At 43.9% G+C, this 17,067-nt stretch overlaps 1 protein-coding gene across 4 annotated transcripts in view; it reads left to right on the top strand.

The window, feature by feature from the left end:
• Positions 1 to 6,855: 6,855 nt before the first annotated feature.
• LOC111650594 (prospero homeobox protein 1) overlaps positions 6,856 to 17,067 on the top strand; it is a 16,269-nt gene continuing 6,057 nt past the window's right edge. Inside the window, exons 1-2 of one of the 4 annotated variants that reach the window (XM_087172386.1) lie at positions 6,856 to 7,610; positions 11,233 to 13,308. In XM_087172386.1, the coding sequence (XP_087028512.1) occupies positions 11,299 to 13,308 (2,010 nt within the window). In that variant the 5' untranslated portion in view covers positions 6,856 to 7,610; positions 11,233 to 11,298. Of the gene's footprint in view, positions 8,391 to 8,415; positions 9,190 to 11,232; positions 13,309 to 17,067 lie in introns of those variants that run through there. The other 3 variants (XM_087172384.1, XM_023400505.2, XM_087172385.1) reach the window with 3 other exon arrangements.

Here is a 17,067-nt window from a genome sequence, read left to right as displayed (position 1 = left end):
GGGGGGGGTTGTGTGTTGTTCCAAACAAGCAGAGCCCTGCCCAACCTGTTCACTGCAGCAGCCGAAAAATTCCAAAGATAGATAAGTTGGACAGAAGAGGAGGAGGAACAATGGCAGGGATGGAGTGAGAGATGAGCTGGAGGAAGGGAGGAGGAGGAGGTGGAGGGTGGACGAGGGGGAATGGGGCATGGTGGTGGTGGTGGGGGGGTCTTCTCTAGGGTCGTGCTCGGAGGGCGTCGGGCAGCACGAGAGGCAGGATGTTATGGTTTATTCAGCCCAGGAGTGGGGGCGACGTGAACAAGGTGTGCCTTGCCCTCAGCACCAGTCGCAGCGTGATTTATAGCAGCGCTGGCAGACACCTCTGTCCACGGGGAAGTCTTTGAAAATGTGGGGAGTGTGTGTGAGTGTGTGTGTGCTTTTGCATAAATGTAGGCATGTGCATATGCATAGTACGTACTTGAGGGTCTATACTCTCAACTGTGTGTAGTATTTCTATGTGTTCCTTCAGCACGTCATTGGCTGCTGGTTTTTAACCTGTGGTTGGAGGATGTCCATGCATGGCCCAGCAGAGGATAGATGGTCAGGCTACTCGTTAATTACAAGCTGCACACATACGTTACGCTAAATAAAAATGGCTGGACCTTATAGGCAAAGCACAGCAATATAATTGATATGGTAATGAAAATAGAATGCGGAGTGGCATTAATTTCAAAATGAATTATACTCTGATGGAAGAAGTATCCAGATGCAAAATCGCATTGTGAAATAAATAATAAAACTCCTGCATTTAAAATTCAAGTACAGAAAGCCAAGTATTATGCAGAATGGCCCCTATCAGGGTTATATTATTATTACTCATGAATTAATGTACAAGCATAATTTTAATGTTGCAGCTGGTCGACGTTTTATACTGTTGATTAGTTTCATGTGTAGCAAGGCATCATAATTTATAAACAATTCATCTGGTTTTTAAGTGAAATCTTCATCTGTGAAGTAACTACTGTCTGATAGATGTAGTGGAGTAGCAAGTACAAACCTTCCCTCCGAAAGTTGTATGGCGCTATAAGTATAAAGTAGTATAAAATCTGAATTCTCAAGTAAAGTACATGTGCAGTGTGAGTAAATGTACAAGGCGGGAAATATGTTGACTCTTCTTGAGTTTGATTGAGCTGGAGATTCAATTTTCAATCAACAAGTAAGCCAGAAAACATCACTCTCCTCAATCTGTGTGTGTGTTTGTCTGTGTGTGTGTGTCTGTCTCTCTCTCTGTGTGTGTGTGTGTGTGTGTGTTTGTGTTTACAGGCCGATTATAACAGCATCACCCTCCCCCTGACCTCCCCCTAAGGCAGCTGTGAAAGGTCAGTGAGAGGTCAAGAGAGGTTGCCAGCGAAAGGCCACTGTGCTGAGGACTGCCTGCTGTGTGCCAGGCCAAACTTCCACACTCGGGGTCAAAGGTTACACAGATACATAAACCTGACAAGAGGGTGCCAACAGGTACAAGACGTGTGAATGTCCACTGCTGTAACAGGAGAGCAGACTGTTGCAGAGAGCTAAACTTATAACCGGAGACTAATGTGTGTGGTGAGAGAGGCACTTTAAAGCTACTTAAGCCTTTTACATGTCACTTCATACCCTATAGACGCCTCTCTTTATGGTATTTGGGGAAGCGCAGAAAGGCTGAAGCACAGGTAACTGATCACTAATTAGCCTACTCTTAATTGCCTCAGTCAGATAGAGAAAAGCTTTGTGTAGTCTATGAGAGAGTGTGTGTATGTATGTGTGTGTGTGTGTGTGTGTGTGAGTGTGTGCCTGTTAACCAACCGTACAGTCGTAGAAGCTATTAAAAAGTCATTAACCTGCGTTTTATTTGAAGCCCCCTGCCCCCCGTCCATCATAGCCCTAATGTATTTTCCGTGAGGGTTTTTTTTTCCTTCAGATTTAATTTAGCTACTCTTTGATTTTACGACTCGCCTCTGTTATTGTAGGATATCTTCTCCTTTCCTTGTAATTTTATTTTATGACATGGAGAGAGTCGAGTACAATACGCCCCCCGGGGAGGACCACTTACCTCCACGCCAACAAATATAATTACCGCTGATCAGAGGAGCGAAAACAGACCGCTGCTTATCTGCCACGGCCCGTGTTTTTTTTTTTTTTTTTTTTGAAGCAGCTGCAGTGGAGGATAATGGCTGTGGAAATCTAAAAAAGAAAAGCGCATATTATGATATCATGTGCGATACTTCATTGAAAAGTGTGCAAATTCATTAGGTCTTGTTTATTAACACGAAATACATGTATCAGAGAAAAAAAGTAAGATGTTACATGACTCATCGAAAGCAACTTTTTTGATTCGGCACTCATTCAATGTACGAATCAACCCGCCTTTTAAATAAATGACAACTTTTTGTAACGATTAACCCCTCAAGCGCACATCAAAATACCCCTCACCGTGGGGCGGTAGAGAGCAGCGTGGACCAAAAAAAAAAAAAAAAAAAAAAAAAAAAAAAAAAATGAAATCAAGCCATGCTAGATGAACCGGATGCAGCCTATCAGTTGGGCACACACTCCTTGAAAATAACCCAAGTCATGTTCTGGAAAATATGCAGTCTAAGAGCGGCCGCGTTAAAATAGTCATATCACTGAACGTAGTTTGGCGTGGATTTCACCTCGCCTTGAAACGCAAATAAAGTACCCGGAGAACCAGCTGTGTCTGCGGCCTTGCAGCTTGCAGAGAATAAAACAGGCTAAGTCACCGCCAGAAGTAAACAGCTAAAGTCCTTTCGTGTTTACCAAGTAAAGTCCTCTGCTCCATGTTGACAGGTGAGAGTTCATAGGAGCAAAGTTGGTCCCCTACCAATGGAGCTGCGAGCCTGAGTGTGTAACCCCCAAGAAATGGTGAGTGTGTGTTTGGATGTGTGTGTGTGTGTGTGTGTGTGTGTGTGTGTGTGTGTGTGTGTGTGTGTGTGTGTGTCAGACAGAGGGAGAGATAAACAGGGAGAGTTGCTGAGGGGGCTCTTTGACTTTGAGCACATAAGCCCTTATTTCATGGTGCCATTGTTTGTTTTAAGGACGTCAGGCTTAATACAGTTCCAGGCGATTTCCCAGCATGTCCGTCCGCCCAAGCACCTCCAAGGCGGTGTGTGTGTGTGTGTGTGTGTGTGTGTGTGTGTGTGTGTGTGTGTGCGAGCGCGCGAGGGAGACTGCCCGTGCGCGTTCCCGTGTGTGCGCGCGCCCTTCATTCCAGTTGACTTTAGCCTAACTCCTGTCAAAGACAGTGATTTTTAAACATTTGTAGACTTTCAAGGTTGTTCGTAAGACATATCGAATTAACTCAGACTTAGCGGAAGTTACTGCGTTATTTTCTGCCAAAGAAATATCAAATACATACACAATTTCGAGGATTTTACACACGGCTGAGACTAATTCAGACGTTTAGAATATGTGGTTTTAATGAGTTTGACTGCAGCCATATTCCCATCAGCATCACTGAGCAGCATTCTTTTAATTGCCTATTACCTCTGCATAGGTCGAACATGAGGGGTGGGGGGTTATAATGTTCGACCAAACTGTTTTATATCCAAATGCTGAAAACAGGGTCTGTTAATTTCTAGAAGGATATTGCAACACTGCCTTTTATCACTCGGATATGTGTGAGGACTGTGTGTGTGTGTGTGCGCGCGCGTGTGTGTGCGTGTGTGTGCGTGTGTGTGTGAGGAAAAGTAAACATGGTCTAGAGACACTGTTTATAAATGTAAATTCTTATATATGAGAGTATAGAAATAGGCTATAGCGTCCGTGTATACAGGCACAGTTGTTTTCCATTTCACGTGTTTTTATTATGTATTTTTCATCATTAGGTTACTCGGTGCTTGGTTCATGTTTCACTGTTACCTTGTCTCTATATTGCGTCATACATTTGCTTCTGCAACAATGACCAATACCCATCCATGCAAATGCAGCATATTTTAATTTGAGTGCGAGTGTGTGTTTGTATAGTACGTTGTTGTCTCATTGAATGGCTCGCAGGCCACAGAGGATAACCAACTTCTCTCTCTCTCTGTCTCACACTCACACAAACACACACACACACACACACACGGACACACACGATCCCCTCCATAATCACCACTACTTGTAGCCTAGAAAGAGGGATGTGGGTCATCGGGGGCATCGCTGTGCCAGCTATCACAGCCCTGGCAACCAAGAAGTATAATATCACTAATAATCACATCCATGCAAATTGCTGTTATTTTACTCCAGTACGTCTTATTTCATGTTCAGGTCACAGACACACACAGGCTCCTTTTCTGAAATGGGTTTTGCCTTGACAACAGAAACAAGTGCATATTTTTCTGCAGCATCCTCATCTTTGTCACGGTTGAAAGCTGAATACATCAAGTCCTGCACACGGGGCCCAACAAGGACTTAGAGGATATGAGAGTCAGACGCCTACTCACTTATTACACTCGGGCAAATCCTGCATCCTCCTCTCCTCCCCTCTCCTCTCCTCCGTCCTGTCTCCTAAACCTTTTTATTCAGGGACCCGGAGACCTCTCCGGAACAAAACAGCTTTTAGCGCTACCATCTCTCTCTGCTTGTGTTTTCGCAAATAGCTCTCTCTCTCTCTCTGTCTCTCTCTCTCTCTCTGTGTGTCTCTCTCTGTCTCTCTCTCTCTCAATTCTCTTAAAAACTGTCTGTGAAAAGAAATGGAGCTGTTGTAGGAGCTCATCAAGTCATTATCTGATTAAGGCCATTTTTATAACCGCTGCTGCTCAAGAGGTAATAGTCATTCTTTCAATAATAATTCAAGCAACTTAAATTCAGGAAAACTCAGCTCGGATTCTGTTTGTTGATTTCTGCTTTCACTTTGCACCTAAAACGAGACGTAGACAACAACCTTCTAATGCTGTAATAATAATAATATTAATATGATTATTATTATTATTAATAATAATAATAATAATAATAATAATAATAATAATAATAATAATAATAATAAAAATAATAGAAACACAGATGAACCGCCCCTGATCCAAATTAATTCTGAGGAAAAATAGGCCAAGCACCGGCCCTTCTCCACTCCACATGCCATCATCAGCGCGTGCTTACTTGTGGTCAGAATGTGATTAAAAACGTACCTTTATAACACTTCTGGGAGAAATATTGTTTTCACTGCCTCCCTCCTTTTGCATTTGGGCCCAACTCTAATAAATATGTCAATAAATTCAGCCATCGGCGCGCAGTGCCAGCGCGCGTTATCAGTCTTGGGCATCGAGGTGTGTCGCACTCTACCCAAAAGAGAGACGGGGGGGGGGGGTTGAAATAAATACATGCGTTGATCCACCTGGAATGGGCCGCGATAAGAGCAGCCAGTGTTAACCAGCACGTTTCCTTTACACCTCACCCGAGTCTTCCTTTTCCAAACACGCGTTTCTTTAATGTCCCGGCCTGTTTTTCCAGCCTGTGTGCGCACCGACGGCACCCTGGGGAGCCGAGGCCAAATCAGCCACAGGCCAGCGAGGGGGAGCAAGGGGCCGGGACACCTGCTTTGGAAAAGACACTCTAGACACTAAACTTTGCTGACTTCGTTGCAATTCGTTCGTCCTAAAAAACACTTGCTTGCGACATGGAAAAGAGACTCGCCTTTTCCTTTTTGGCACCTGACAGAGGGGCATATGGAAAATAAGATTTCTCGCTAAGTGCTTTAGGATCCTGTTTGCGTAGAGCATAAAAAAAGAAGATTCTGTGAGTAACAGATGAATCCAAAGTGAATAGCTGGAGGGGGGAAAAAAACGCAAAAACACACCCATCTGATTTCCACAGCATGAAAAACTTTTTCTCAACTGGATTCACTAAACTGATCCACACGAATAAACGAAACTCCATTCACTGATAACAACAATAATAATAGTAATAATAATAAATGTTTTTATGAAGCATATTTATAAGTAATGTTTTGCATGCGCTTAATCCCAGTTGAACCTTTTCTCTTGAACGCAGGCTGAGTGGAAATATAGATGAACGTGACCTCGATTATCCAAAAATATGGTTACACCCGATGGAAAAATAATTCTCCAGCGCAAAGATTAATTTCAGTGGCACGAAAAAAATTCAATTATTTCCTTACAATATTACTAAACAAATTGTCTATACACCTGTTGTAAAGGTGGAAGGCTGAAATGTTTGCAGAGCGTAAAAACTGCAGTGTAATTACAAGTGTCTAATTTGTCCAGACGCAGGAGGGATGAGGGCGAGCAGCCGTCATCATTTCATAAATCAGAAGCGTCGAACAGGTTTATATGTGGAAAGGATCAGATGTCAGTGTCCGGCAGGGTTTCAGCGTCACAGGTGGAGAAGTTTCCAAAGGCAGGAAAATCTAATAATTCCACAAAAATCTTTGGATTTTTAAAGATAAACGTGGATTTTTTTAAATTTTATTTGTGTGTGTGTTCATTTACTATCAGTTTTCACTTCCATCATCTCTGATGACAGTGCAGTCTTTACGCACGGGGATATGTTAGTGGCAGCAGGTTGCAGATCCCAGTGACAGACGTTTCATGATGATATTGGGCTCTTAACTGAGCATTTCACAAAGAGACGTTTAGCTCTCTGGATAATCTGAACTCCAAAGCAAAGCTGAGAGCCTCTGTGCTGCTTAACTTGTTCATAAATCAGACTTTGCTGCAACCAATGAGAAAACTGCACGGAAAATATCCCTACATACCACAATTCAACCTCCAATACCCAAGTGACCCACCACTGTTAGGCCCCTTGAGAAAAGTCTAAATGTGTACCAGTTATCTTTGCACAGAAAAAATAATTGCTACTGATGTTTGAAAAAACAAGTGCGCTCTGAGTTAGTAAAATTTAGATATAAAAGGATCAAATTACAAAGTTGGTAATCATTAAAAATGACTGGGCTTGAATGAATGTTCATACATTTTAATGGACTCCCATAAAACATAATCGAAACATGCATTAACACAAGCGTCGAGAAGCAGCTTGAGTTGTAAAATAGACTGTTAATTTGTAATTTCACTGCCACAAGGAAAGACTGGAAGATGTCTGGAAACATTTGCATTAAAGCGGCGCTAAACTGCCTGTCTTAACAAATCATTTCATGTTTCATTCAACTTAAAAAGCACGTTTCTTTTTTTCCACCCTTTAATATAACGAATAAATCCACAACAGGGATATAATGTCACAGGTGACCAAACATCTACAAATCCACTTGTTTCTTGAATTTTCTTAGCAGTCATCACCGTGATTATTCTTATTCTGACTTCTTTTCAAAGGTGTGTGACACTTTAACATTTATTATAGAAACTTTACAATTTAAGACTTGAATGTAAGAATAAGTAAAGTAATAATATGCAGTCTATGTGTTTTATTGCTGATTGTGATGGTGTAATGTCAAAGTGCGTATCGATTCTTACTCGCGCAGTCGGTGATTTGAGAAGAAAGAGATTAGTAAGAGTGGTATTTCCTTTTTTTCCTCTCTATCTCTCTCTCTCTCTCTCTCTCTCTCTCTTTAGTTGCAATGCTCAAGTCCCCATTCTCTGGTCAAGTTCAGTGCGTTGTTCTCCGGACCGGACGGACGCCTCTTATTGGTAGGTTGCGACAGTTACATCACGCCGCTCATGACGCGTACGTCTTCCTGTTTCCTTCAGCCGCGTCTTAAAGTGAATCTTAGTGGCGGAGGAGCGCTCCAGCATCCAGTGCTCTGCATCCAGTGCGCCTCGGAGACGCACACACACACACACTCTCTCTCTCTCCATCTCTCTCTCTCTCTGTGTCTCGCACTCTCTCTATGTCTCTCGCTCTCTCAGTCACAGCAGAGGATAGAGGGAGAGACCGACGCGCAAGAGCTCTTTTCATCTTCTATATTTTTCCCGTTTTGTTCCTTTCGCTCGCGTCGCTGACTTTACTCCAGCTCTCCCTTCTCTGAGAAACTGTTATATCCCAGCATCCAGCGACCCGCCGAGCTCTGCGTATATTCTCTATTTTTTTTTTTTTTTATGCCGTAGGAGTTCAGGTTGTCCCCCTCTTCATCTAAAGGGTAAGTAACCTTGTCCTCGGATACCTCCCTCTCTTGTTCTTGTTCTGCCTCGCCTGCTCACGGTGGGCGGACAAAAAAAAAAAGAAAAAAGAAAGAAGAATAAACAACAACAAACAAATCAAACATCATTAACGGGGAGAATTACTCTGGTGATCAACAGCTAATCGTATCTATGCGACATTATTTGATCAGTTTCGTCCTCTTCGTCTTGGTCTGTGCTGAGAGTTGCGTGAGCAGTAGCCCGTGTGTTTTGGCGAGGATGATTTGCGGACGGTTGTAGCCCAGCCTTCCTCATCAAAGCGGAGATCAAGTTGATTTGCAACTTTGTGAAGTAAGTTTTTGGGGAAACGTGTGTGTGTGTGTGTATATGTGTATATGTGTGTGTGTTCTTTCTTTCTCTTTTACAACGAGAAACGTGATTTAAAACACGAGTTGGCATTTCAACTTGTATTTACTTGTATTTGCTCTCTCGTGTGAGCGTTGGAAACCGCGAGTTTGCCATCACCTCACACCTGGCTTTTTTTTAATTTATTTTTATTTACGCAAAAATCCTTTTGCTCTGACAGATGTCGTCAGATCCTGTCCTGTTTTGTGAATACAGTGAGTGTCTTCTGCGGCACTACTTTTGGAGAACTGTGATAAAACGCTGCCGGTGTGTTGTTGTGCACGCAAATCTGTCTCTCTTAGGTTTTGATATCTTAAGTCTGTCCACTGGCAACCAGATGTACAAACAGTCAGTTACACTCACTTTTACTAGACTGTCTTATTGTGAAAATGTTGTTACAGCAACTGTGTGAGTCAGGAAAAGTTTCATGTTTGTTTATTTATTAATTCATTCATTTTTTTTACTGTTTGTTTCTTATCAGCTGAATACTTGGTGAAAGGTTTGAAATAAGAGGAAGAGATGGGTGAAAGTGATGAGGTGTAAGGCTTGGAGTGGAGATCTATAGCTTGGTGATCATGTGTGTAGTTCATAGTTGCTTAAATTGTTGAAAGGTTTTTCTTTTAGGGGAGAGAGAGAGAGAGTGAGAGTGCGCATGGGCAATAGGAGACAGGTGCGCGGTTGGAAAAGACAGGTGCTGGAGACTATTTCAAGCTCATTGTTAAGATCCTGAGGCAATCAAGTCAAGGTTTGTTTTTACTTTTTCCTTGGAGCTGTATCACCTCCTGTCTGAACTGCTGGATATGGCTGTCAAGACTTGGGCCAAAGCCATTTATCAGAGGGTTTTATTTAAGAGTCCTGGTGTTACTTCAGTAGGAAAAACATTTAATCCAACAGCAAATTTGGGAGTTTTTAATTGTCATTCTACAAAATGTGAATTTACAAAATGTTTTCTGTCAGAGTGACAAACCTGCCAGTCCCTGTCACTTGTGTGGTGCATCACACTTCAGTTTCTAACAAAGCCAACAGCAAAGTTGTGTGTACGCGCCTGTGTGTGTGTGTGTGTACAGTGTGGATGTGTGTGGTGAGACTCGGTGACAAGAAAGACAAGAAAGCCTTTTTATTTATTAAAAAAAAAAAAAAAAAGACTACGTACATGTAGTGATAATGCTTAGACGGTACAATTTCTTTCAGTTAGAGCAAGCAAATAATCACTTATGGAGAATGTTGTTCAGTTGAATTCTCCCTGCTGTTTCCCCCCAAACTGAGACCGAGCCTATAAAATAAATGTCTTCTCTTAGAATATCATATAATATCTTCAAAATAGATCCGAATCAGTCATGTCACATTTTTGCATTTAAAATTAAAAATTTTTATAGCTACGTTGCAGTTCTATCTAAAAGTCAACTTGAATCAGAGCAACATTTGAGTATAAATACAACCTTTAAAATTTAAGCAAAGTTTTGCGTTGTATTTGTTTTTAAAAAATATATATTTTATTATTTTTGACCGAGTGTCTGTGAGTCTTAAAAAGGGCTGGTGTTTTCCTGAAGAGTGTAAAAAAGAAAAATGTAAATTGTTGCACCACTTTTGCCACTTTTATGCTGTTAAAAAAAAACATTGTCAAATTTATAAATTTACTAACCTCAGATATATTTAAATTTGTTTAAGATAGGCATACAGATTCAATAGTTTCTGATAATATCACTACATTTGAGATTGGATGCGTCTGATATGTCTCTGACTAAGACACTGCCAGCGCTGCTTACGTAGCATTATTGATGCAGGCCTGTACTGACAAAACGTTTTGCTTTCAGAGGGGCATTAGGGTTTTTGTAAGAGCGCTTTAAGTTGCTCCTTGCCAGAGTTGACCCGTGTGACCTATTCATTTGAGCAGAATTAACTGCCCTTGCCAGATGAAAAGACAAACAAAAAACACAGAAGTGAGCTCACGCTGGCACCAAAATCAATAGGCCTATTTTGCGTCTCTTTTTTTGTGTCACTCTCCTCATTGCTTAAGATATGATGGCCATATTGATTAATGTGAACACAGGACTCGCGTTTTAAAATTACAAAATGTGTGTAAACACGGTTTAAAATTACAACATTTTGTTGAACCGACCAAATGATAGCTCACTTAGTGAACAGGATTTAGTAAAGGGTATGTCACGACATGTGCAATGTGCATTTCCTCCCCTTGTGTAGAATATTTTTTTTTTAGATTATCTTTACCCTATTTTTTTTTTTTTTTTCATTTTGTGAGTTAATAGCTCCTATGTTGGCTCACACCACACAAACATGGAAATGAGGACAAGTACTTAAGTAATTATCATAATTTTATGCAGCTTTGTGTTCCGTGGGAACTGGTTCAGTGTCGCGCAGCGTGTAACAGGGGACAGGATAAAATGTAGGACTTTGCCCTGGAATGTCAAGCCCAGGCCTAATTCTGACCACATCTCCCCTGTTTCCCTTCACCCCCACGTCATTGGTTCTTACTGCCTAAATGTCATGTAATCATGGATGTCCCTGTCCGTGTAGAAACATAATAAGAGTGATTGACTGCTGACTTGAGACAAAACTCATGTCGGCTAATGCGGTTCTGTAGAGGCTGATGGATTTTGATTGTCTCAGTCTATCAAAAACTTTCAAGCTTTTAATGTAGATTTAGGTTTGAAATTGAAGTGGTCAAGGACAATGAGTGAGTGAGTGAGTGAGTGAGTGAGTGAGTGAGTGAGTGAGTGAGTGAGTTTTCACTTTTGTGAGTCACGCATCTGTGAATTTTTGCCCACAGGTACTCAGAGGCTTTGATCCAAAAGGACTGGGTTTGTGGGATATGGCCCAATAGCAGCAGCCCGTGATGCCGGACCATGACAGCGACTCCCTCCTGAACAGACAGACCAAACGAAGACGTGTGGACATTGGTGTTAAGAGGACCGTAGGCAGCACAGCCTCCTCCACAGCAGCAGCCACAACAGCAACCACTGATAACATTGCCCGGGCCAAAGCAGCCATTTTCAGTGCCATGAACTCTCTGAGCTCCCACTCTCACCACGGATCAGACACCGACTCCATGGAGTGCTCTGTTGTGCAGCCACATGGCGGGCCTGGCGTTGTTACAGCCAGCGACAGTGAGTCCAAGTCCAATGTACTCCGAAAGCTTCTGAAGAGGGCCAACTCATACGAGGACACCATGATGCCCTTTCCTGGCACCACCATTATCTCTCAGCTTCTCAAGAATAACATGGCTAAAAATGGAGGAGGACCCGAGAGGGGAGAAAGAGGAGACAGGGGTGATAGAGGGGAATCAGGCTTCCCTGGATCAGGGCTCTCCAATGCAAGCTCAGATGCTCCCCAGGAGGACGCCTGCAGTAACTCCTCCCAGGACAGCACGCCTCAAGAGTGCTTGTCACCATTTGGTCGTCCTCCTGGCCTGGCTACCTTTGACATCGAACGGCTCAATGATGAACACCTGCGTGCCAAGCGAGCCCGTGTAGAGAACATTATACGTGGTATGAGCCACTCACCCAGTGTGGTGGTACCTGCTGCTTCCCGTCACGAACGTGACCACGAGATGGATGGAGATCGGGACATGGAGCTAGACTGCCCACCTCCTCAGTCTCAGCAGCAGGCCCCCAGCAGCCCACGGGGAGGCGAGGTGTGCAGCAGTAGTAGCAGCAGCCGAGAGAACAAGCGTAAGCAGCGTCTGCCTCAGCAGCAACAGCAGAGCTTCACCCAGCTGGTGTGCCAGAGGAAGGAGCAGAAGCAGGAGGAGCGACGGCAACTGAAGCTGCAGCTGGAGGACATGCAGAAACAGCTCCGCCAGCTGCAGGAGAAGTTCTTTCAGATCTATGATTCAACCGACGACTCAGAACACAACGACCTCCACAATGACCTCCACAATGACATAGGAAACATGTCAGAGGACAGCCCAGCCAGGTCTGACACAGGTGGCGATGACCGAGGTGGAGATGACTTGCGCTCTGACAATGAGATGTCTGACCTGGACCCGGGCCATTTCCTGGACAGGGCACGGGCATTGCTTCAGGAGCAGGCCCTGCTGGCTGACGGAGAGAAGCCAAGAAGAGAGGGGCTCGGCCGGAGCAAAGGACAGGGAGGTCCAGGCTCCTCAATGCATGCTGAAGGTAAACAGCTGGCAGAAACACTGAAGCAGGAACTCAATTCAGCCATGACCCAGGTGGTGGACACAGTGGTTAAGGTGTTTGCCAAACCTCCACGCCCAACACCTCAACAGGCCTTCCCCCCGCTTTCCATACCTCCTGAAAGATTTCCCACTGCTGTCAATGGAGATAACCCTAATTTCCACACTGCCAACCAGAGGCTGCAGTGCTTCGGTGATGTCATCATTCCCAATCCACTAGACTCCTTCGCCAGCATGCCCGGGATGCCAGGCGCCACCAATGACCAAACCGAGGCCCTGCCCTTAGTTGTGAGGAAGACACCCAGCGAGCACCACCACCAGTCCTCGGCTGTGGGAGCCCATGGCGGGCACCACCACCCAGCTCTTCACCCCTCCTCGCTCTCTGCCTCCATGGGCTTCAGCCCCCCATCCTTTAGACACCCCTTCCCGCTGCCTCTCATGGGCTACCCTTTCCAGAGTCCCCTCGGTGCACCCACAGGTAGCTACACGGGCAAGGACCGTTCCTCTCCAGACTCCATGGACCTGTCCCGGGAGACCACCAGCCTGAGGACCAAGATGGCATCAGGTCACCACCTGGGGCACCACCATCGCTCTTGTTCACCAGCGCACCCTGGCAGCACAGCCGAGGGTCTCTCCCTGTCCCTCATCAAGTCTGAGTGCAGTGATCTCCAGGACATGGCTGACATCTCACCTTACTCAGGCAGCAATGTATCCTTTAAAATAACCTGAATGGCGGTGGGGTGTGCGTGTGTGTGAGAGAGTGTGCGTTTTGAGGGGGTTGACAGGCAATAATAAGTGAATGTGTGTGTGTGGCAGATGTTTTAACCCTACTTGGTCCAGTTCAGACCAGCTCATGCCTGTGTAAGCCAGAAAAAAATCTGATTTCAGGTGGTAGTTCCCTGCAGAGACCGGTTCATCTGAACTACATAGAGTTAAAAATCAAATCTTTTTGAGCCTGTTTGAAACTAGCCTAAGAAAGTGAGAAATTGTTGATGAATCACTTTTCCTCCCACTGCTGTTCTCTTCTCCATTTACTGCATTGTTGTATTTATTTTTATACTCATACCTCTTCCTTCTCACAGCACCATACCACCTTTTCTTCCATCTTCAATCCTGAGTGCTTTAAAAGCTCTCGTCACACATCACTTACTCAGGAAGATTAGGTCCCCACGACATTTACTGCCCCAGTTCCTTTAATAAAAAAAATGGCTGGAAAGGCCAAGGAGGCAGATAGCATCCTGAAACTTGGCATACAATGGTGTTATATAGCCTCCTTTATAGTTTAACCCCAGCATGCCCCAATCATGCCCTGCAGATAAAGAGCCTATCCCCTATGGGAGGCTCAATTGAATCCCTGGGGGGCTCCGGACTAATAGCTTAAACAGATACATCCAGTCCCTTCTCTGTTTCCCCTATACCTCTTTAGTTCTTAAGTATTCAACACCCTTAACCCTTATGAAAGTTTGATTCGTGTCACACCGGCTGTCCTTAGAAAACCTTGTCTTCAAGTCATTAACATTCATTACATGCTTAAGAAAATAATCCTAGAGCTTTTTACCTGTGGTGGACACATTAGTTAAGAGACTATGTATATTTAACACTTTGGATCCCCTTGTTTTTACTATTGTGTGCACCTGAGAGCCTAGGCTTTTTCATGTGTGTGTGTGTCTTTTTGTGTGTGCGTGTCACAAAAGGTTCGCCTGAGGACTCAGTAAAGATGTATATTTATGATTGCTTGTGTTTTCTCTTGTGTTCCTCTTATCATCCATCGCTGTTGTAAAAAGCCCACAATCATTGTCGTTTCTTTTCTCTTTTTTTCATTTCATAAAGATCTGTCAACAGCCCGGGGGGCCCTTCGGCTGTTGCTTGGCAGCCAAATACTTCTTTTTTTGTTTTCCCTCCCTGCAAACCCCCCTCCTCCCTGTCTTTTCTTTGAAGCGGACGTTAACAGGTGTTTGCAGCGAGCTGTTTATCTTTCATTACCTCGCCTTGTCTTGTCTTCTGACCCAAGGGTGAACGCTTTCCAGAGATCCATAATCCTTTGCTTCTGTGGGCTCCCGATGGAGGGATGAAAAGAGAAAAGGGAGAGAGAGACATACAGAGACTGAGAGAAAGTAGAAAACAATCAAACAATAACCACATATGCCAGATGCTGTGGCTTTCATTGTAACATTTATAAATTCAGGGCATTAACAGATGTACACCCCTATATGGAAAGAATAGGAAGAACAACATGTCCACATGTGTTGTTTTTCTTTTCTTTTTTTTTCTTCTTTTATTTTTGATTCTCAGAGTTTATTCCACAGGTTTAGGAACAAAGTTTGGCATTTACAAGATATTGTTTTGTACATTTGCTCTTGTAATTACTATGAGATTTATGAATCAGTTTATTTGTATTTGTTCTCTCTCTCTGTTCATAGCTGTTTTTATTGATGTAGATATTTTTGATATTTCTGTCGCTTTTTTTTTTTTTTTTTTTTTTTTTTTTTTTTTTTTTTTTTTTTTTTTTTTTTTTTTTTTTTCTCGAGCTTCTGAAGTCAGAAACAGCTTGTCAGACATTTTGCGAGGTGTGTTCAAGTTCACCAGCTCTCGGCAGCGTTGCGGAGCAGATGGCTGCTATCAATTTCCTCATTTTTTCTCAGTCCGACTCCAAATTTTCTTGTCCTTACACCTGGAATTAGGGAGTGCAGCAGCTATTTCCCTCTCATGACTTTGGGCTTTGGGGAAGTGTTGTGAGAATGATGATGTCTTGTCAGATGTGGCAGGCAAACAGTGGGCCAGCTGGTATGAGTGCACCATCATGACAAAATAATAGCCTTGCGCGCCACCCCTAAGTCCAATCACAATTACATTTGCAAGCTGTGAGTGAATTGGAGATGAAAATGCCTCATCAGGAGATATGAAGCTTCTTAATTGTCATCTGAAGGGAGGTGATATTGCGTTTATGGCTGGAGAGGTAAAACCTTGGCGTCTTTGTTTTAAAATTATTTTTAATTTCAATGATAAGAGGAAAGCGATGTTAATCCTAATTGAAAAAGCAAAAACAAATTAATCTAAGTGTAAGTGCGCAGCTTTCACAGCAAACAAATCCCACCTTGCCCTACTGAAAAAGAGCTTTCTTTTTCTCTGTCTCTCCTTCTCTCTGTCTGAGGATCCATTGTATCCCCTCCACTTGGAGCAGATGGTCTGGTGTGGAGAGTGAAGTGCTGCTCTTTTGGCCAGGCCTGACAGAGTAACACCAGTCTGCCAGGGTTTCCCCCACAAGACCCTCGCTGCGTATACAACTAACTCTCTCCCTCTCCCTCTCCCTCACTGAATCAGACAAAGTAGACAGGGTCTTTAAGGAGCCAACCCAGCGTGGTTCAGCATTTGCTGGCTTTGCTGTGTAACCCTGAGGCCAAGGGCAATCCAATCTAGCAGCTGATGCCTTCTTCCCACTCTATAGTTACAGCTACATCTGGACACTTGACTGATTTTAACGATCACAGCCACCCCTGTAGATCATAAATAATGTCAAGCAATGTATTTTGTCCACTCAAGTGTAAATAGTCTTCATGAAAACTTGGGGCTGTGTCTTCTGTGTAATTGAAAGCCCTGTCTTGCTTGTGCTTGATGAAAAACCCTTGTTGAAACAGCCTGAGGTTTTAACATGCGGCCCACCCCCATCCCCATCCCCGTTCCCTTTTCAATGTCTTATCCTCCAGATTGATATTATCAGATGCATTATACGGCCGTTAATTCACCATGGAAATGGCTTGGGCCGTTCGGTGGCGCAGATGTGTTTCAGTCCCCCCATCACTGGCTGAGTCCAAAGCCTCAGAGCCCCTCTTCTCCTTCTCCTCCTCCTTCTTTTGCTCCTCCAAGGGTTTGGCAGCGGCAGAGAGGCTGGGGGGCAGGGGTGGAGCAGAGGGAGGAGGAGGGGGATGTAATTGAAGGTTGGAACCATGCTATCCCTCAAGGTGCCCCCACCAGCCCATCTCCATCCTCTCTGCTGTTCAATCCAGGCGATCCATTAGGAGGACAAGGCCTCTGACATGTATTTGAATATGGCCTAGGCGAGTGTGAGAAGGTTTTTCATGTTGCTTGGGCCAGTGTTTGGGACTATCTCCTAGACCTTGTTTTGTCACTGATATGAAGCCAACATCAGACAGTCATATTCAGGCTTGGCATGTGTTGTCGCCAAGCCATTAGGCCTTCTTGCCCGTCACTGGCGTTAACTGCTGTCTTTGTCTGTGATATGCAAATGTCTCCTTTTTTCTTCTTCCTTTTTTTGGGTGGAGGTTAGAGCAGGGTGTAGGCAAAGGCGTTTGCTTACTTTGACTGTGAAATGAGTCTCCTTATGTAAAAGCATCGGCTGTAATGCTGGCCAGCGTTTTATTTACCGTGACGCTCTCACACCTGATACGGACGATGCTAATTGCAAGCAAATGGTTTTGCTTTCGTGCACCGTCTTCAACAACAGCCCCC

This window comes from Seriola lalandi, unplaced genomic scaffold (assembly GCF_002814215.2).
Source record: "Seriola lalandi dorsalis isolate HSWRI2012SDOR001 ecotype SW California unplaced genomic scaffold, Sedor1 jcf7180002052504, whole genome shotgun sequence".
Classification (NCBI taxonomy): domain Eukaryota; kingdom Metazoa; phylum Chordata; class Actinopteri; order Carangiformes; family Carangidae; genus Seriola; species Seriola lalandi.
Note: the sequence above shows the minus strand (reverse complement) of the source record. Positions and strands in the feature narration are given on the sequence as shown.